At 44.6% G+C, this 21766-nt stretch overlaps 1 protein-coding gene across 2 annotated transcripts in view; it reads right to left on the bottom strand.

Annotated features, from left to right (window-relative positions):
* Positions 1-2488: 2488 nt before the first annotated feature.
* LOC139414878 (myotubularin related protein 9) overlaps positions 2489-21766 on the bottom strand; it is a 37768-nt gene continuing 18490 nt past the window's right edge. The window contains exons 9-11 of one of the 2 annotated variants that reach the window (XM_071162473.1): positions 19198-19418; positions 10475-10626; positions 2489-5303 (exon numbers count right to left, since the gene is read on the bottom strand). In XM_071162473.1, the coding sequence (XP_071018574.1) occupies positions 5140-5303; positions 10475-10626; positions 19198-19418 (537 nt within the window). In that variant the 3' untranslated portion in view covers positions 2489-5139. The remainder of the gene's footprint in view (positions 5304-10474; positions 10627-19197; positions 19419-21766) is intronic. The other variant, XM_071162474.1, reaches the window with a different exon arrangement.

Below are 21766 nucleotides of genomic sequence, written 5' to 3'. Positions count from 1 at the left end.
GAAGCTTGTGGAAGGCTGTATATAGCCTCCACATCGACTCTTTACCAGTACCCCCTGTATATAGCCTCCACATTGACTCTGTACCGGTACCCCCTGTATATAGTCTCCACATTGACTCTGTACCGGTACCCCCTGTATATAGCCTCCACATTTACTGTACCGGTACCCCCTGTATATAGCCTCCACATTGACTCTGTACCGGTACCCCCTGTATATAGCCTCCACATTGACTCTGTACCGGTACCCCCTGTATATAGCCTCCACATTGACTCTGTACAGTACCCCCTGTATATAGCCTCCACATTGACTCTGTACCGGTACCCCCTGTATATAGCCTCCACATTGACTCTGTACCGGTACCCCCTGTATATAGCCTCCACATTGACTCTGTACCGGTACCCCCTGTATATAGCCTCCACATTGACTCTGTACCGGTACCCCCTGTATATAGCCTCCACATTGACTCTGTACCGCTCTTGTTATTTACTGCTGCTCTTTAATTATTTGTTATTCTTATCTCTTACTTTTTTGGGGGCATTTTCTTGAAACTGCATTGTTGGTTAAGGACTTGTAAGCATTTCACTGTAATGTGTATTCCTGTTGTATTCGGCACGTGACAAATACAACATAAAAACATGAATTGGAACACTGACTGCAGAGCCAGGGCTAATCGCCCAACATCAGTGCCTGACCTCACCAACGCTCGTGGCTGAATGAAAGCAAGCAGTGTTCCAACATCTAGTGGAAAGCCTTCCCAGAAGAGTGGAGGCTGTTATAGCATCAACGGGGGGGGGACCAAACTCGGGGGGGGACCAAACTCCATTTTAAATGCACATGATTTTAGAATGAGATGTTGGATGAGCAGGTCATGTAGTGTATGCCTGTCCGGTGTGAAGCTGAAACACAACCTGTCTGAAATAAGTCTTGAGACAGGGACAATAAACACACGTCAATGCCTTCAGCACAATCCTCTTTTAATGCCCGAGAAAACATATTTCATTTAAATCACTCAATAAAAAGGTTTATTTCATAAAGACAGAAGAAATCAAAATGGGAGACGAGAGAAAAAAACTAAAATATTTAACTTAGATTAAACTTTCCCACCCCCCCAGAAGGAATTGCACTGATCAGAGGTGTGAATGTCAATCAGAACGTGAGAAGGCTAAAACAGAACAACTTGTGTCAGCGATAACAGCAATGTATTAGTATAGATAGCATAGCATAGCATGAGCCTAATTATAACCCACGCGATAACAGTGGACACCGATATAAGGCTAATATGTACAGCTCTTTCCTGTCGTTCTGAAGCTGTAACTAGTTTGACATCTAAAAGCCATTCATACACGCAAATCATTATGTGGTTTTACAAGATAAGTATAGGAATATAAAAACGGACATCGAACATGAAACCCTTTTCAGAAACTCTTTCAATATACAGATCCAAATAGTCGTCTCGGTCTCTTCAGTCGCTCAGCTTTTCACCCAAATGACAGTGTAATTTTCAGAGGCCAACTCTTGTAAAGTTGTTGGCTAGCCAACCCTGCAACATGACTTAGCAGAAAGCAGGCAGCCCCCCTATAAGAAGACAGTCAGTCCCATTATTAAAGACAGAGTGTTCATAGATTTAAGGACTTCCTGTGTTCTAAATAGTCCACTACATTAGGCTAGGGGGACTAGGTATCGCCCTTTGACCTCTACATTAGGCTAAGGGGACTAGGTATCGCCTTTTCAGGATGCAGGCGTGGAGAGCGCTTGGAAGGTTGCTATAGGCAACACCGCCACCACATCGCACGCGATAGAAACACGTACGCCACAGGACAAGAGAGTCATAAAAAGAGGTTTACGAACGTTTAATGCCGCTTTGCGTCACGTCATAAGATGACTTGATCGCTCAACCTCAGCGTCAGTAGCTTTTTGCCGTGTGTCTTCTTCTAACCGAAACAGGAAGAGGAACCTTTAAAAGCAGCAGGACAGTGGAGTCAACGACTGCCGGAGACTCAACGTGTAGAATCATCAGGAAACTATCAGAAAATGACGGTCGATGTTCTGGTCTGAGGCGATAAGACGGCCCACCGAGGTTTTGGGGTCAATTTCCGTTCCCAATTCTCTGAAACGGCCCACCGAGGTTTTGGGGTCAATTTCCGTTCCCAATTCTCTGCAACGCATTTTTAACTAGGAACATTTTCTAAATTTGGTTAACTTTTTGAAATGGAATGGACCCTAACCCTGATGAACACCCTACTGTTATCTTAAGACATTTTGACCAATGAAGACAGCAAGTCAACGAAACGTACAAAACCGGTTCATCGTAGTGTTAAACATACAACATAATCACATTTCCATCTACTGCAGTTAGCTAGTATAATGACAATATTACACATGAAATACCTCTCCCAAAAAGCTATTTTAGAGCAGAACAGCAATGGCAGTAGTAACGTCTGCCAAGACAAGGGTTAAACAGATTTATTTTCTTCAATTTATTTAAAAGTTTTCATTTTGGATATATAGGGTTTTATTTCGACAGCGATGATCTTGTTTATATTTTTAAACATTTCCTTTTCAATCGTTCTGATTTTTGGGGTCTGTGTGTCCTAAAGTAGCCAGTGTGTATGTGGTTCTGTGTGTTCTAAAGTAGCCAGTGTGTATGTGGTTCTGTGTGTTCTAAAGTAGCCAGTGTGTATGTGGTTCTGTGTGTTCTAAAGTAGCCAGTGTGTATGTGGTTCTGTGTGTTCTAAAGTAGCCAGTGTGTATGTGGTTCTGTGTGTCCTAAAGTAGCCAGTGTGTATGTGGTTCTGTGTGTTCTAAAGTAGCCAGTGTGTATGTGGTTCTGTCTGTTCTAAAGTAGCCAGTGTGTATGTGGTTCTGTGTGTCCTAAAGTAGCCAGTGTGTATGTGGTTCTGTCTGTTCAAAAGTAGCCAGTGTGTATGTGGTTCTGTGTGTTCTAAAGTAGCCAGTGTGTATGTGGTTCTGTCTGTTCTAAAGTAGCCAGTGTGTATGTGGTTCTGTGTGTCCTAAAGTAGCCAGTGTGTATGTGGTTCTGTCTGTTCTAAAGTAGCCAGTGTGTATGTGGTTCTGTGTGTTCTAAAGTAGCCAGTGTATATGTGGTTCTGTCTGTTCTAAAGTAGCCAGCGTGTATGTGGTTCTGTGTGTTCTAAAGTAGCCAGTGTGTATGTGGTTCTGTGTGTTCTAAAGTAGCCAGTGTGTATGTGGTTCTGTGTGTTCTAAAGTAGCCAGTGTGTATGTGGTTCTGTGTGTTCTAAAGTAGCCAGTGTGTATGTGGTTCTGTGTGTTCTAAAGTAGCCAGTGTGTATGTGGTTCTGTGTGTTCTAAAGTAGCCAGTGTGTATGTGGTTCTGTGTGTTCTAAAGTAGCCAGTGTGTATGTGGTTCTGTGGGTTCTAAAGTAGCCAGTGTGTATGTGGTTCTGTGTGTTCTAAAGTAGCCAGTGTGTATATGGTTCTGTGTGTTCTAAAGTAGCCAGTGTGTATGTGGTTCTGTGTGTTCTAAAGTAGCCAGTGTGTATGTGGTTCTGTGTGTTCTAAAGTAGCCAGTGTGTATGTGGTTCTGTGTGTTCTAAAGTAGCCAGTGTGTATGTGGTTCTGTGTGTTCTAAAGTAGCCAGTGTGTATGTGGTTCTGTGTGTCCTAAAGTAGCCAGTGTGTATGTGGTTCTGTCTGTTCTAAAGTAGCCAGTGTGTATGTGGTTCTGTGTGTTCTAAAGTAGCCAGTGTGTATGTGGTTCTGTGTGTTCTAAAGTAGCCAGGGTGTATGTGATTCTGTGGGTTCTAAAGTAGCCAGTGTGTATGTGGTTCTGTGTGTTCTAAAGTAGCCAGTGTGTATGTGGTTCTGTGTGTTCTAAAGTAGCCAGTGTGTATGTGGTTCTGTGTGTTCTAAAGTAGCCAGTGTGTATGTGGTTCTGTGTGTTCTAAAGTAGCCAGTGTGTATGTGGTTCTGTGTGTTCTAAAGTAGCCAGTGTGTATGTGGTTCTGTGTGTTCTAAAGTAGCCAGTGTGTATGTGGTTCTGTGGGTTCTAAAGTAGCCAGTGTGTATGTGGTTCTGTGTGTTCTAAAGTAGCCAGTGTGTATGTGGTTCTGTGTGTTCTAAAGTAGCCAGTGTGTATGTGGTTCTGTGTGTTCTAAAGTAGCCAGTGTGTATGTGGTTCTGTGTGTTCTAAAGTAGCCAGTGTGTATGTGGTTCTGTGTGTTCTAAAGTAGCCAGTGTGTGTACACAGTGCAGCTACTGACACGTGTTGCCGTGGTTACTCAGAGTAGTGCTTCAAAGTCTCCTCATATCCAGCAATAAGAGCCCCTTTCATAATCTGGACGAGGTGCCTGGATCTATTTATGTAGAACGTGAGCTGGTGGGGGGTTACTAAAGTCAGGCAGCTGCTGGCTGGTGACCAGGGGTAGCATGAGGAACATATCTATACATGTCTGTAATATAGATAGATATATATATATACACTTGGGCTTTAGTTAGTGCTGCTCTAGAGAACTCTCTCACCTTTCCAGCAGTCACTGACCGAACACCAGCCGATTGGTGTAAAGGAATCTACCGCATTACTTAAAGACGAGGAAGCATTTTTAAAGTACTCAAAAATCTCTCTACTCCGTCCCTCGTCCCTGTCCCTGTCCCTCCGTCCCTGTCCCTCCGTTCCTGTGTCTCGTCCCTGTCCCTCCGTCCCCGTCCCTCGTCCCCATCCCTCCGTCCCCGTCCCTGTCTCTCGTCCCTGTCCCTCCGTCTCTCCGTCCCCGTCTCTCCGTCCCTCCGTCCCCGTCTCTCCGTCCCTCCGTCCCCATCCATCCGTCCCCGTCCCTCCGTCCCCATCCCTCCGTCCCTGTTCATATCGTACTCTTCTTCTGGGACCGTATGCGTCAAGCAGTTCAGAGTAGGAGCATCAATAAGGCCTTTTATATAATAATGATGAATAACATTAGATAGAGTAGGAGTGCTGATCTAGGATCAGGTAAATCCTGTCCAAGATGTTTAATACAGCCTCAGGTTGCTTGAGTAGTAACCTACAGTGTTGTTACCTATCCTTTAATCTTCCTGCTCTCTCTCCCTGCTCCCTTGTCTCCTTCTCCCACTCCTCTTCTCCACCACCTCCCCTCCCTCCCTCCCTCCCTCCCTCCCTCCCTCCCTCCTATGGTGTTTGCAGCAGAGGCTCCTCAGTCTCCAGTTGGGCCAGCTGTCTCCTGAGGTTGTTGACTTTATTCTGCAGCTCTTTGTTGTACTGTATGATATGAACCATCTCGTCGTACGCCTCATCCAGACACCTGGAGCTGCGCTTCCAACGCAGGAACACACCTTGGGGGGGGGGGGGGGGGGGGGGGGACAGAAAGAGAGAGGGAGAGAGAGAACATGAGAGAGAGAGAGAGACATTGATCTGGTACTCCCTGTATATAGCTCCACATTGATCTGGTACCCCCTGTATATAGCTCCACATTGATCTGGTACTTCCTGTATATAGCTCCACATTGATCTGGTACTTCCTGTATATAGCTCCACATTGATCTGGTACTTCCTGTATATAGCTCCACATTGATCTGGTACTTCCTGTATATAGCTCCACATTGATCTGGTACTTCCTGTATATAGCTCCACATTGATCTGGTACTTCCTGTATGTAGCTCAACATTGATCTGGTACTTCCTGTATATAGCTCCAGAATGATCTGGTACTTCCTGTATATAGCTTCATATTTTATTCCTTGTGTTACTATAAAATTTTAAAAAAAAACATGTTTTACTCTGCATTGTTGGGAAAGCATTTCACTGTAAAGTCTGTACAGCGAATGTGACATTTTATTCTCTCTGAACTGCCAGAGTGAATTTATGAACACATCCTTAGTCATGCATAGGAGTTAATGGGAGTGAAAGTGGTGTAAACCGGGAAAAGTTATGATTCAGCCTTTAGGGTTAAAGGTCAGGGAATTTAAGTGGCATCTGACCCGTCTTGTATGAATCTAAAACGGCATCAGAATAACTAGGGACTAATGCCTCATGGCCACCAGATGAGTCAAACTCCGGAGGAGGTCATTGATCGAGCAGTCCAGGATCAATACATTGGGGATGCCACACAAGGCTGCCGTGCGTTCTGGGTAATATTATAAACTTGTGTGTTGCTTTACCTTGCTGTGGTAAAAACAGAAGTTCATAACCAGACTCCAAAGAGCTCGCTTTTCGCTTTTAGCCATTAGCCATTTGAAAAAGCGAAGCACTTGGGCGTCAAGTACGGAAAAGGCGGGCTAGACATCCGGGCAAAACAAAACGCATCTGCTGGACATCGGGCATAAGATTAGCGTCTGCTCGCGGCTGGCTTGTCCATCGATGTTCATGTAATAGTAATTAGCACGCAAGCCTCCCGTCCGGCCTTTGACCTTCTGTGGAGGCGTCACCGCTACTCAAGTGACCCTAAAGTCAGTAAGGACGCCCTATAATAAGCAGACAACGCAGGGCACTTTGGAGGGGGCAGAGAGAGTCAGTCCACGTGCCACAGATAGCAAACCAGTCCCAGCCAGGGAGAGAATGCCAGGGTGGAATTCAGTGACGTCTGGAAACACACACGAAGCATTGGAAGAAAGTCATGTGATCATGTGAGCTTCGTGAGCCAGTCATGAGTTTGTAAGGCTGTCCAGGAATTGACATTAACGTCTGAAAGGCACTTGCCTATTAGGCAAGTTCGGTGTATTTTTGGGTTGCCTCATGGTTCAGTGGTTTTAAAACATCAAGCAGCATACTGCCCCCTCCTGGTTCAGTGGTGATAAAACACCAAGCAGCATACTGCCCCCTCCTGGTTCAGTGGTGTTAAAACGATAACATATGCACCACACACAGACACACACGATAACATATGCACTACACAATGACGATAACATATGCACTACACACAGACACACACGATAACATATGCACTACACACAGATACACATGATAACATATGCACTACACACAGACACACACAATAACATGTGCACTATACACAGATACACACGGTAACATATGCACTACACACAGATACACACGATAACATATGCACTACACACAGACACACACAATAACATGTGCACTATACACAGATACACACGGTAACACATGCACTACACACAGACACACACGATAACATGTGCACTACACACAGACGATAACATATGCACTACACACAGATACACACAATAACATATGCACATAACATATGCACTACACAATGACGATAACATATGCACTACACACAGACACACACGGTAACATATGCACTACACACAGACACACACGGTAACATGTGCACTACACACAGACACACACGGTAACATATGCACTACACACAGACACACACGGTAACATATGCACTACACACAGACACACACGGTAACATATGCACTACACACAGACACACACGGTAACATGTGCACTACACACAGACACACACGGTAACATATGCACTACACACACACGATAACATATGCACTACACACACACGATAACATGTGCACTACACACAGATACACACGATAACATATGCACTACACACAGATACACACGATAACATATGCACTACACACAGATACACACGATAACATATGCACTACACACAGATACACACGATAACATATGCATTACACACAGACACAATACAGTAGAGGGAGTGCTTCTCAGCATGGGGTAATACAGTAGGGGGAGTGCTGCTCAGCGTGATGCAATACAGTAGGGGGAGTGCTGCTCAGTGTGAGGTAATACAGTAGGGGGAGTGCTGCTCAGCGTGAGGTAATACAGTAGGGGGAGTGCTGCTCAGTGTGAGGTAATACAGTAGGGGGAGTGCTGCTCAGTGTGAGGTAATACAGTAGAGGGGGAGTGCTGAGGTAATACAGTAGGGGGAGTGCTGCTCAGTGTGAGGTAATACAGTAGGGGGAGTGCTGCTCAGTGTGAGGTAATACAGTAGGGGGAGTGCTGCTCAGTGTGAGTTAATACAGTAGGGGGAGTGCTGCTCAGTGTGAGGTAATACAGTAGGGGGAGTGTGAGGTAATACAGTAAGGGGAGTGCTGCTCAGTGTGAGGTAATACAGTAGAGGGGGAGTGCTGCTCAGTGTGAGGTAATACAGTAGGGGGAGTGCTGCTCAGTGTGAGGTAATACAGTAGGGGGAGCAGTTCTCAGCATGAGGTAATACAGTAGGGGGAGTGCTGCTCAGCGTGAGGTAATACAGTAGAGGGAGCAGTTCTCAGCATGAGGTAATACAGTAGGGGGAGTGCTGCTCAGCGTGAGGTAATACAGTAGGGGGAGTGCTGAGGTAATACAGTAGGGGGAGTGCTGCTCAGTGTGAGGTAATACAGTAGGGGGAGTGCTGCTCAGTGTGAGGTAATACAGTAGGGGGAGTGCTGCTCAGCGTGAGGTAATACAGTAGGGGGAGTGCTGAGGTAATACAGTAGGGGGAGTGCTGCTCAGTGTGAGGTACTACAGTAGGGGGAGTGCTGCTCAGCATGAGGTAATACAGTAGGGGGAGGTGCAGCGTGAGGTAAGTGAAGTAATACAGTAGGGGGAGTGCTGCTCAGTGTGAGGTAATACAGTAGAGGGGGAGTGCTGAGGTAATACAGTAGGGGGAGTGCTGCTCAGCGTGAGGTAATACAGTAGGGGGAGTGCTGCTCAGCGTGAGGTAATACAGTAGGGGGAGTGCTGCTCAGCGTGAGGTAATACAGTAGGGGGAGTGCTGCACAGCGTGAGGTAATACAGTAGGGGGAGTGCTGCTCAGCGTGAGGTAATACAGTAGAGGGGGAGTGCTGCACAGCGTGAGGTAATACAGTAGGGGGAGTGCTGCTCAGCGTGAGGTAATACAGTAGGGGGAGTGCTGCTCAGCGTGAGGTAATACAGTAGGGGGAGTGCTGCTCAGCGTGAGGTAAGTGAGGTAATACAGTAGAGGGAATGCTGCTCAGCATCAGGTAATACAAATGGAATATTCTATGTGTTCTCCACTCTCGTCCTCACAAGAACGTATTCAAGAGAACATTGTAGGAGAATGCTCTCGGAGAATGAGACTGGAGCACGGTAGCATGTATATTGAGAAACACCCATGGATTTTGTGTTGTGGATATGTGGTGGTAGAATAGTGTCCTGAGGGAATGGTAGGTAGCCTAGTGGTTAGAGCGTTGGACTAGTAACCGGAAGGTTTCTAGATCGAATCTCCGAGCTGACAAGGTAAAAATCTGTCGTTCTGCCCCTGAACAAGGCAGTTAACCCACTGTTCCCCGGTAGGCCGTCATTGTCATTTGTTCTTAACTGACTTGCCTAGTTAAATAATGTGAAATATAATAACAAACCCCAGGAAGAGTAGCTGCTTCCTTGGCAGGAACTAATGGGGATCCATAATAATCCCCAGGAAGAGTAGCTGCTTCCTTGGCAGGAACTAATGGGGATCCATAATAAACCCCAGGAAGAGTAGCTGCTTCCTTGGCAGGAACTAATGGGGATCCATAATAAACCCCAGGAAGAGTAGCTGCTGCCTTGGCAGGAACTAATGGGGATCCATAATAAACCCCAGGAAGAGTAGCTGCTTCCTTGGCAGGAACTAATGGGGATCCATAATAAACCCCAGGAAGAGTAGCTGCTTCCTTGGCAGGAACTAATGGGGATCCATAATAAACCCCAGGAAGAGTAGCTGCTGTCTTGGCAGGAACTAATGGGGATCCATAATAAGCCCCAGGAAAAGTAGCTGCTGCCTTGGCAGGAACTAATGCGGATCCATAATAAACCCCAGGAAGAGTAGCTGCTGCCTTGACAGGAACTAATGGGGATCCATAATAAACCCCAGGAAGAGTAGCTGCTGCGTTGGCAGGAACTAATGGGGATCCATAATAAACCCCAGGAAGAGTAGCTGCTGCCTTGGCAGGAACTAATGGGGATCCATAATAAACCCCAGGAAGAGTAGCTTCTGCCTTGGCAGGAACTAATGGGGATCCATAATAAACCCCAGGAAGAGTAGCTGCTGCCTTGGCAGGAACTAATGGGGATCCATAATAAATCCCAGGAAGAGTAGCTGCTGCCTTTGCAGGAACTAATGGGGATCCATAATAAACCCCAGGAAGAGTAGCTGCTGCCTTGGCAGGAACTAATGGGGATCCATAATAAATACAGATACTAAGAGAATGAAAAAGGAAGAGCAGAAGACAGAGGAAGTGGAAGAGGTCATACTGAGAGGTGAACAAGAAACTAAGAAAAGGGAGGGAAGCTGGAATAGACAAACACTTTTTGTTTTAAAAGTCCTATTTTTTGTGAAATTGTAAAACATTTTTTTTTTTAAGTGTAAAAATGAACAGCTCTCACACAAAAATGTAGTTTGGAATATTAGATGTTGCTAGTCGTGCGTCCGAGTAAGTCAGTGTCCAGCTCCCCTAAACCCATTCTACTCGTGAACCATCCAAAACAGAACACCGACATGGGAGTAGGCAGAACATTTGGGGTCAGGGGATAGGAATGAAGCCAGGTTCTTACCTTCCCATAGTAGCAGGCTCTGAGGGGCTACGGAGGGCCATATAACCAGACAGTTGGCCTCGTAGAGCGGGTTAGACAGCCTCTCCACCTCCTGGGGCCGGTTCACCCACGACCACAGAGAGACTGTCTTCTGAGACAGGTTCAACTTAGACCTGGGGGGGAATAGGAGAGATTCAAAAGAAGATTATCTCAACAGAGAAAAATGCCCTCCTGTGTGCTACCTATATCCCATCACTAGAATCCCCATACTTTAATGAAGACAGCTTCTCCATCCTGGAGGGGGAAATCAATCATTTCCAGGCCCAGGGACATGTACTAGTCTGTGGCAACCTAAATGCCAGAACTGGACAAGAACCTGACACCCTCAGCACACAGGGGGACAAACATCTGCCTGCAGGTGACAGCATTCCCTCCCCCATATGCCCCCCTAGGCACAACTACGACAATGTAACCAACAAAACCGGGTCATAACTCTTGCAGCTCTGTCAGACGCTGGGTATGTACATAGTCAATGGTAGGCTCTGAGGGGAATCCTATGGTAGGTACACCTACAGCTCTGTCAGACGCTGGGTATGTACATAGTCAATGGTAGGCTCTGAGGGAAATCATATGTTAGGTACACCTACAGCTCTGTCAGACGCTGGGTATGTACATAGTCAATGGTAGGCTCTGAGGGGAATCCTATGGTAGGTGCACCTACAGCTCTGTCAGACGCTGGGTATGTACATAGTTAATGGTAGGCTCTGAGGGGAATCCTATGGTAGGTACACCTATAGCTAATCTCTTGGCAATAGCACAGTAGACTACTTTATCACTGACCTCAACCCAGAGTCTCTCAGAGCGTTCACAGTCACAGTCAGCACACTGACAGCCTTATCAGATCACAGCAAACTCACAGTCTACTTGAACAGAGATCTACTCAAAAAAGAAGGGGCAGCACGCCAGAAAACAGCTCAATATAATTGAAGAATCCACAGACTAATCATTTGGAAAATTGGAAAATTCTAAACAAACAACAACATGAAGAGTTATCTATCCAAAACGGAGATGTATGGATAAACCACTTCTCCAATCTTTTTGGCTCTTTAACAAAAGAACAGCAAAAACATATACATGATCAAATACAAATGTTAGAGTCAACTATTAAAGACTATCAGAACCCACTGGATTCTCCAATTACATTGAATAAAGTGCAGGACAAAATACAAACCCTCCAACCCAAAAATGACTGTGGTGTTGATGGTATGCAAAATTATAAAATATATAAAATACAAATTCCAATTGGCAATACTTAAACTCTAACGTCATCCTTAGGTCTGGTATTTTCCTGAATATTTGGAACCAAGGACTGATCACTCCAATCCACAAAAGACTAAATAAATTTGACCCAAAAAACTACCATGGGATATGCGTTAACAGCAACTATCATTAACTGCAGACTCGTACATTTCCTCAGTGGAAAACAAAAAATGTACTGAACAAATACCAAATTGGCTTCATACCAAATTACCGTCCGACAGACCACATATTCACCCTGCACACTCTAATTGACAAACAAAAACAAAACAAAGGCAAAGTCTTGTTGATTTCAAAAAAGCTTTTGACTTTGGCATGAGGGTCTGTTATACAAATTGGTGGAAAGTGGTGTTGGGGGAAAAACATACACCATGATAAAATCCATGTCCACAAACATCCATTTCTTTCCACAGGGCCGGGGCGTGAGACAGGGATGCAGCTTAAGCCCCACCCTCTTCAACATATATATCAACGAATTGGCGAGGGCACTAGAACAGTCTGCAGCACCTGGCCTGAACCTACTAATGTTTGCTGATGATCTGGTGCTTCTGTCCCAAAACAAGGAGGGCCTACAGCAAGCAGCACCTAGATCGTCTGCACAGATTCTGTCAGACCTGGGCCCTGACAGTAAATCTCAATAAGATCAAAATAATGGTGTTCCAAAAAAAAAAAGTCCAGTTACCAGGACAACAAATACAAATTCCATCTAGACACTGTTGCCCTAGAGCACACAAACAACTATACATATCTTGGCCTAAACATCAACACCAGAGGTAACTTCCACAAAGCTGTGAACGATCTGAGAGACAAGGCAAGAAGGGCCTTCTATGCAATCAAAAGACATACCAATTAGGATCTGGCTAAAAATACTTGAATCATTTATAGAACCCATTGCCATTTATGGTTGTGAGGTCTGGGATCTGCTCACCAACCAAAAATTCACAAAATGGGACTAACACCAAATTGAAACTCTGCATGCAGAATTCTGCACAAATATCCTCTGTGTACAACGCAAAACACCAAATAATGCATCCAGATACCTGCTAATTATCAAAATACAGAAAGGAGCCGTTAAATTCAACCAAGCCATCACCTACAGAGAGATGAACCTGGAGAAGAGTCCCGAGCAAGCTGGTCCTGGGGCTCTGTTCACAGACACAAACAGACCCCACAGAGCCCCAGGACAGCAGCACAATTAGACCCAACCAAATCATGAGAAAACAAAAAATATAATTACTTGACACATTGGAAAGATTTAACAAAAAAACAGAGCAACCTAGAATGTTATTTGGCCGTAAACAGAGAGTACACAGCGGCAGAATACCTGACCACTGTGACTGACCCAAACTTAAGGAAAGCTTTGACTATGTAGACTCAGTGAGTATAGCCTATTGAGAAAGGCCACCGTAGGCAGACATGGCTCTCAAGAGAAGACAGGCTATGTGCACATTGCCCACAAAATGAGGTGGAAACTGAGCTGCACTTCCTAACCTCCTGCCAAATGTATGACCATTATAGAGAAACATTTCTCTCTCAGATTACAGAGACCCAAAAAGATTTAGAAAACAAATACAATTTTGATAAAACTCCCATATCTACTGGGTGAAATTCCACAGTGTGCCATCACAGCAGCAAGATTTGTGACCTGTTGCCACGAGAAAAGGTCAACCAGTGAAGAACAAACACCATTGTAAATACAACCCATATTTATGTTGATTTAACTTCCTTTTTTTTGTCCTTTGACTATTTGCACATCATTACAACACTGTATACAGACATATGACATTTAACATGTATTTTCGATTCTTATGGAACTTTTGTGAGTTTATTTTACTATTGTTGATCTATTTCACTTGCTTTGGCAATGTTAACATATGTTTCCCTAAAGCCCTGTGCTGTGATTTGCTGAACCACTTCCTCCCGCACCAGCTCCCACCGAGGCTACAACCCGGGACCTCTGCAAAACGCACGTGACCACCTACTTAGCAACGTCTTAGCCAACTAGGTTACCAAAAAGCTAGGCGTTTCAATAGTACGGGTGGAGACTTTTCAAGCTGGGAAGTGAGGTCGCGAATCTGACTCTGTTACACCTGACATGATAGATCAGACGCAGGGTATTTTGAGGAGAGAGAATGTGCTGGGTGGACGGGAGGAGAGCACCGTGTTGACATAGGGGAGACAGATGGACATCTGTGGATTAGGTGAAGGAGGGGTTGAGGTCAGGAGGTCAGGTCAGATCCCCTGAAGGGAGTAATAAGGGTTTAGTATCCTGTTACTCTTTTCCTGTAGAACATAAGATGAACGGATTGGAGAGGAGTGTCTTAAGTGGGATACATATACACTGATCAAAGAAATAAAGGGAACACTTAAACAACACAATGTAACTCCAAGTCAATCACACTTCTGTGAAATCAAACTGTCCACTTAGGAAGCAACACTGATTGACAATAAATTTCACATGCTGTTGTGCAAATGGAATAGACAACAGGTAGAAATTAAAGGCAATTAGCAAGACACCCTCAATAAAGGAGTGGTTCTGCAGGTGGTGACCACAGCCCACTTCTCAGTTCCTATGCTTCCTGGCTGATGTTTTGGTCACTTTTGAATGTGCTTTCACTCTAGTGGTAGCATGAGACGGAGTCTACAACCCACACAAGTTGCTCAGGTAGTGCAGCTCATCCAGGATGGCACATCAATGCGAGCTGTGGCAAGAAGATTTGCTGTGTCTGTCAGCGTAGTGTCCAGAGCATGGAGGCGCTACCAGGAGACAGGCCAGTACATCAGGAGACGTGGAGGAGGCCGTAGGAGGGCAACAACCCAGCAGCAGGACCGCTACCTCCGCCTTTGTGCAAGGAGGAGCACTGCCAAAGCCCTGCAAAATGACCTCCAGCAGGCCACAAATGTGCATGTGTCTGCTCAAACGGTCAGAAACAGACTCCATGAGGGTGGTATGAGGGCCCGACGTCCACAGGTGGGGGTTGTGCTTACAGCCCAACACCGTGCAGGACGTTTGGCATTTGCCAGAGAACACCAAGATTGGCAAATTCGTCATTGGCGCCCTATGCTCTTCACAGATGAAAGCAGGTTCACACTGAGAACATGTGACAGAGTCTGGAGACGCCGTGGAGAACGTTCTGCTGCCTGCAACATCCTCCAGCATGACCGGTTTGGCGGTGGGTCAGTCATGGTGTGGGGTGGCATTTCTTTGGGGGGCCGCACAGCCCTCCATGTGCTCGCCAGAGGTAGCCTGACTACCGAGATGAGATCCTCAGACCCCTTGTGAGACCAAATGCTGGTGCAGTTGGCCCTGGGTTCCTCCTAATGCAAGACAATGCTAGACCTCATGTGGCTGGAGTGTGTCAGCAGTTAGCCACCTCATCAGGAGCATGCCAAAGGCATTGTAGGGAGGTCATACAGGCACGTGGAGGCCACACACACTACTGAGCCTCATTTTGACTTGTTTTAAGGACATTACATCAAAGTTGGATCAGCCTGTAGTGTGGTTTTCCACTTTAATTTTGAGTGTGACTCCAAATCCAGACCTCCATGGGTTGATAAATTTGATTTCCATTGAAATTTTTGTGTGATTCTGTTGTCAGCACATTCAACTATGTAAAGAAAAAAGTATTTAATAAGAATATTTCATTCATTCAGATCTAGGATGTGTTATTTTAGTGTTCCCAGTATATATACATATATACTGATGGGAGAAATGTTGGGTTGTCTGAATTACAGCTTTACAGCTTTACAGAACCTTTGGGCAGAATTAAACTTGGTTAAAGCTTCTCTAGTGTCCATGAGTTATTTACTCTGAACAATAAGAAATGAACAGCAGTGATGAAGTCCATCTGTCCTCCACTTTCAGCCAGGAGAGATTGACATGCATATTATTAATATTAGCTCTCGGTGTACATCAAGGGCCAGCCTTGCTGCCCTGTTCTGAGGGCCAGCCGTGCTGCCCTGTTCTGAGGGCCAGCCGTGCTGCCCTGTTCTGAGGGCCAGCCGTGCTGCCGTGTTCTGAGGGCCAGCCGTGCTGCCCTGTTCTGAGGGCCAGCCGTGCTGCCCTGTTCTGAGGGCCAGCCGTGCTGCCCTGTTCTGAGGGCCAGCCGTGCTGCCCTGTTCTGAGGGCCAGCCGTGCTGCCCTGTTCTGAGGGCCAGCCGTGCTGCCGTGTTCTGAGCCAATTGCAATTTCCCTTTGTTGTGGCACCTGACCAAACGACTGACCAGTAGTCCAGATCAGACAAAACTAGGTCCCGTAGGACCTGCCTTGTTGATAGTGTTGTTAAGAACGTAGAAACTAGGGCCTCAAACTAGGGCCTCAATTTCCACATTATTCATTACGCGTTTTAGTTGAGATTTAATATGAGACCAGCTAGGAGCCAAATGTAACCCATCCCGGCTTTCAAAAGTACACAAGAACCAAGTAACCCTAGAGTGGTAAGTGGGCCTTGTTTACTGGAGCAGCCCTGAGTGACAAGTCTACATCTCAAATGGCACCCTATTCCCTATATAGTGCACTACTTTTGACCAGGGCCCTATGGAACCCTATTCCCTATATAGTGCACTACTTTAGACCATAACACTATGGAACCCTATTCCCTATATAGTGCACTACTTTAGACCATAACCCTATGGAACCCTATTCCCTATATAGTGCACTACCTTAGACCAGGACATGTGCACTATAAAGGGAATAGTGTTCCATTTAGGATGCAGCCCACCTTAGAGGGACTGCCTTTAAAAAGCCACCGACCTTTGAAAATGGCCGATGTGGCATTGATATGAGTCAGGAAAGTTATTCTAGCGTCAAAATTGACTACAAAGTGTAAAAAGAAGACATTTGTTTTTGATTTGCCGATGTACATTTGCTGCACCAAAGCACCTTAGTACGATGTTTTAGTTGGGCAATTTGACATATTTGGGGAAAAAAATACCAAAATTAATTATCTTAGATTCATTCTTGGGATTTTGAGGATGTGAAATACGCAGTGCTTCATGGGGGGGACAAACATCATTAACCGGATACACACCTACAACACTGAAATCTTTATTTAAATTTTTATGAGCAACGTGCCAAATCGGCATGTTCAGCGGCTCTTTAAAGCCGTATTAGTGTCTGACTTAGTGGGGTAACTTGAGTAGTGACTTGTGTACCCCCCCCCCCCCCAGTCCCTTGCAGTGAACAGAGATTCTCCGCTGTAGAACACACACTCTCTCTCTGGCTGACCAGGTCTGAGATAACGCTGACCTGCGTGTGATTGGCTGACCAAGTCTGAGGTAACGCTGATCTGCGTGTGACTGGCTGACCAGGTCTGAGGTAACGCTGACCTGCGTGTGATTGGCTGACCAGGTCTGAGGTAACGCTGACCTGCGTGTGATTGGCTGACCAGGTCTGAGGTAACGCTGACCTGCGTGTGACTGGCTGACCAGGTATGAGATAACGCTGACCTGCGTCTGACTGGCTGACCAGGTCTGAGGTAACGCTGACCTGCGTGTGATTGGCTGACCAGGTCTGAGGTAACGCGCAGGTTAAAAGGTTGACAGGTTAAACAAGTCAAGGGAAAGAACAGCACTGGCCATGTACTGTACGGGCCCTGGTCCAAAGTTCAGCACTATAGAGAGAACATCATGGACGACAGGGTCTTCAGAAAGTATTCAAACCCTTTGACTCATTCCACATGTTGTTGTGTTACAGCCTGAATATAAAATGGATTAAAATGTAGATGGTTTTGTGTCCCTGGCCTACACACACACACACACACACACACACACACAATACCCTATAATGTCAAAGTGGAATAATGTTTTTAGAAAAAAATCATTAAAAAAATGATAAGCTGAAATGTCTTGAGTCAATAAGTATTCAACCACTATGTTATGGAAACACGTTCAGGAGTAAAAATGTGCTTTAACAAGTCACATAATAAGTTGCATGGACTCATTCTGTGTGCGATAATAGTGTTTAACATGATTTTTGAATGACTATCTCATTTCTGTACCCCTACACATACAGATAATCGTAAAATTCACGGTCGAGCCGTGAATTTCAAACACAGATTCAACCACAAAGACCAGGGAGGTTTTCCACTGCCTCAGAAAGGACACCTATTGGTAGATGGGTTAAAAAAAACAGACATTGAATATCCCTTTGTGAAGTTATTCATTTCACTTTGGATGGTGCATCAATACACCCAGTCACTACAATGATACAGGCGTCCTTCCTAACTCAGTTGCCAGAGAGGAAGGAAACCACTCAGGGATTTCACCATGAGGCCAATGGTGACTTTAAAACAGTTACAGAGTTGAAAGTCTGTGATAGGAGAAAACTGAGAATGGATCCACAATATTGTAGTTACTCCACAATACTAACCTAATTGACAGAGTGAAAGAAGGAAGCCTGTTCAGAATAAAAATATTCCAAAACATACATCCTGTTTGCAACAAGGCACTAAAGTAAAACTGCAAAAAAATGCAACTTTATGTCCTGAATACAAAGCGATATATTTGGGGCAAATCCAACACGTCACTGAGTATCACTCTTCATATTTTCAACCATGGTGGTGGCTGCATCATGTTATGGGTATACTTGTCAAAGAAACGGAAAAGAGCTAAGCACAGGCAAAATCCTAGAGGAAAACCTGGTTCAGTCTGTTTTCCAACAGACACTGGGAGACAAATTGACCTTTCAGCAGGACAATAACCTTGAACTCATGACAAAATCTACACTGTAGTTGCTTACCAAGACTACACTAAACGTTCCTGAGAGGCCTAGTTACAGTTTTGACTTAAATTGGCTTGAAAATCTATGGCAAGATTTGAAAATGGCTGTCTAGCAATGATCAACAACAAACTTGATAGAGCTTGAAGAATTCTTTAAAGAATAATGTGCAAATATTGTACAATCCAGGTGTGCAAAGCTCTTAGAGACTGACCCAGAAAGACTCACAGCTGTAGCATCTGCTAAAGGTGATTCTAACATGTATTGACTCAGGGGTGTGAATACTTATGTAAATTCGATATTTCTGCATTTAATTTTCAATACATTTGCTAACATTTCTAAAAACATGTTTTCACTTTGTCATTATGGGGTATTGTAATGTCATTATGGGGTATTGTAATGTCATTATGGGGTACTGTGATGTCATTATGGGGGTACTGTGATGTCATTATGGGGTATTGTGTTGTCTTTATGGGGTATTGTGATATCATTATGGGGTATTGTGATGTCATTATGGGGTACTGTGTTATCTTTATGGGGTATTGTGTGTTGGTGGGTGAGAAACAAAATATATTTAATCCATGTTGAATTCAGGTTGTAGCACGACAAAATGTGGAATAAGTCAAGGTGTATGAATACTTTCTGAAGGCACTGTATATCCATAACTAAACATAACGTATGACTCTCAGGATGTAATTCTCTGACAGACCTCTCGGAGGCGCTGTTGCCCATGAAGGTCCCGAACTGTGAGGCGTAGGTGTGTTCGAAGAGCAGAACCAGGAAGTGTTGCGAGAACTGGAAGGAGCAGGGGAACTGGCGGAGGATCTGCCACACACAGTCTAGGAAGAGCAGGAACACCGGGGCTTCACAACGAGGCTTACTGTTACTGTAGGCTGACTGGGAACAACGCTGCTGGAACGGATGGCCCGCCTAGAGGGAGGAGGGAGATATAACCAATAAACACATTACTAAACTTAGAATCAGCTATTAGAGATAGTACCAGAACCCACTGGATTCTCTAACTCAGCAATTAGAGAGAGTACCAGAACCCACTGGATTCTCTAACTCAGCAATTAGAGAGAGTACCAGAACCCACTGGATTCTCTAACTCAGCAATTAGAGAGAGTACCAGAACCCACTGGATTCTCTAACTCAGCAATTAGAGAGAGTACCAGAACCCACTGGATTCTCTAACTCAGCAATTAGAGAGAGTACCAGAACCCACTGGATTCTCTAACTCAGCAATTAGAGAGAGTACCAGAACCCACTGGATTCTCTAACTCAGCAATTAGAGAGAGTACCAGAACCCACTGGATTCTCTAACTCAGCTATTAGAGAGAGTACCAGAACCCACTGGATACTCTAACTCAGCTATTAGATGTGTTTCCACAAGGCCGTGGGGTGAGACAGGGATGCAGCACAAGCCGCACCCTCTTCAACATACAGTGCCTTGCGAAAGTATTCGGCCCCTTTGAACTTTGCGACCTTTTGCCACATTTCAGGCTTCAAACATAAAGATATAAAACTGTATTTTTTTTGTGAAGAATCAACAACAAGTGGGACACAATCATGAAGTGGAACAACATTTATTGGATATTTCAAACTTTTTTAACAAATCAAAAACTGAAAAATTGGGCGTGCAAAATTATTCAGCCCCCTTAAGTTAATACTTTGTAGAGCCACCTTTTGCTGCGATTACAGCTGTAAGTCGCTTGGGGTATGTCTCTATCAGTTTTGCACACCGAGAGACTTAATTTTTTTCCCATTCCTCCTTGCAAAACAGCTCGAGCTCAGTGAGGTTGGATGGAGAGCATTTGTGAACAGCAGTTTTCACTTCTTTCCACAGATTCTCGATTGGATTCAGGTCTGGACTTTGACTTGGCCATTCTAACACCTGGATATGTTTATTTTTGAACCATTCCATTGTAGATTTTGCTTTATGTTTTGGATCATTGTCTTGTTGGAAGACAAATCTCCGTCCCAGTCTCAGGTCTTTTGCAGACTCCATCAGGTTTTCTTCCAGAATGGTCCTGTATTTGGCTCCATCCATCTTCCCATCAATGTTAACCATCTTCCCTGTCCCTGCTGAAGAAAAGCAGGCCCAAACCATGATGCTGCCACCACCATGTTTGACAGTGGGGATGGTGTGTTCAGCTGTGTTGCTTTTACGCCAAACATAACGTTTTGCATTGTTGCCAAAAAGTTCAATTTTGGTTTCATCTGACCAGAGCACCTTCTTCCACATGTTTGGTGTGTCTCCCAGGTGGCTTGTGGCAAACTTTAAACAACACTTTTTATGGATATCTTTAAGAAATGGCTTTCTTCTTGCCACTCTTCCATAAAGGCCAGATTTGTGCAATATACGACTGATTGTTGTCCTATGGACAGTCTCCCACCTCAGCTGTAGATCTCTGCAGTTCATCCAGAGTGATCATGGGCCTCTTGGCTGCATCTCTGATCAGTCTTCTCCTTGTATGAGCTGAAAGTTTAGAGGGATGGCCAGGTCTTGGTAGATTTGCAGTGGTCTGATACTCCTTCCATTTCAATATTATCGCTTGCACAGTGCTCCTTGGGATGTTTAAAGCTTGGGAAATATTTTTGTATCCAAATCCGGCTTTAAACTTCTTCACAACAGTATCTCGGACCTGCCTGGTGTGTTCCTTGTTCTTCATGATGCTCTCTGCGCTTTTGACGGACCTCTGAGACTATCACAGTGCAGGTGCATTTATACGGAGACTTGATTACACACAGGTGGATTGTATTTATCATCATTAGTCATTTAGGTCAACATTGGATCATTCAGAGATCCTCACTGAACTTCTGGAGAGAGTTTGCTGCACTGAAAGTAAAGGGGCTGAATAATTTTGCACGCCCAATTTTTCAGTTTTTGATTTGTTAAAAAAGTTTGAAATATCCAATAAATGTCGTTCCACTTCATGATTGTGTCCCACTTGTTGTTGATTCTTCACAAACAAAATACAGTTTTATATCTTTATGTTTGAAGCCTGAAATATGGCAAAAGGTCGCAAAGTTCAAGGGGGCCGAATACTTTCGCAAGGCACTGTAAATACAGTGAATTCGGAAAGTATTCAGACCCCTTGACTTTTTCCACATTTTCTTACGTTACAGCCTTATTCTAAAATAGATTCGTTTTTTCCCTCAATCGACAAACAATACCCCATAATGACATCACAATACCCCATAATGACATCACAATACCCTATAATGACAAAGCAAAAACAGGTTTTTAGAAATATATAAAAAAGTTAAACTGACAT

The sequence above is a fragment of the Oncorhynchus clarkii genome, chromosome 8, assembly GCF_045791955.1.
Source record: "Oncorhynchus clarkii lewisi isolate Uvic-CL-2024 chromosome 8, UVic_Ocla_1.0, whole genome shotgun sequence".
NCBI lineage: Eukaryota > Metazoa > Chordata > Actinopteri > Salmoniformes > Salmonidae > Oncorhynchus > Oncorhynchus clarkii.
The sequence above is the reverse complement of the archived record's forward strand: the minus strand, read 5'-3'. Positions and strand labels throughout refer to the sequence as shown.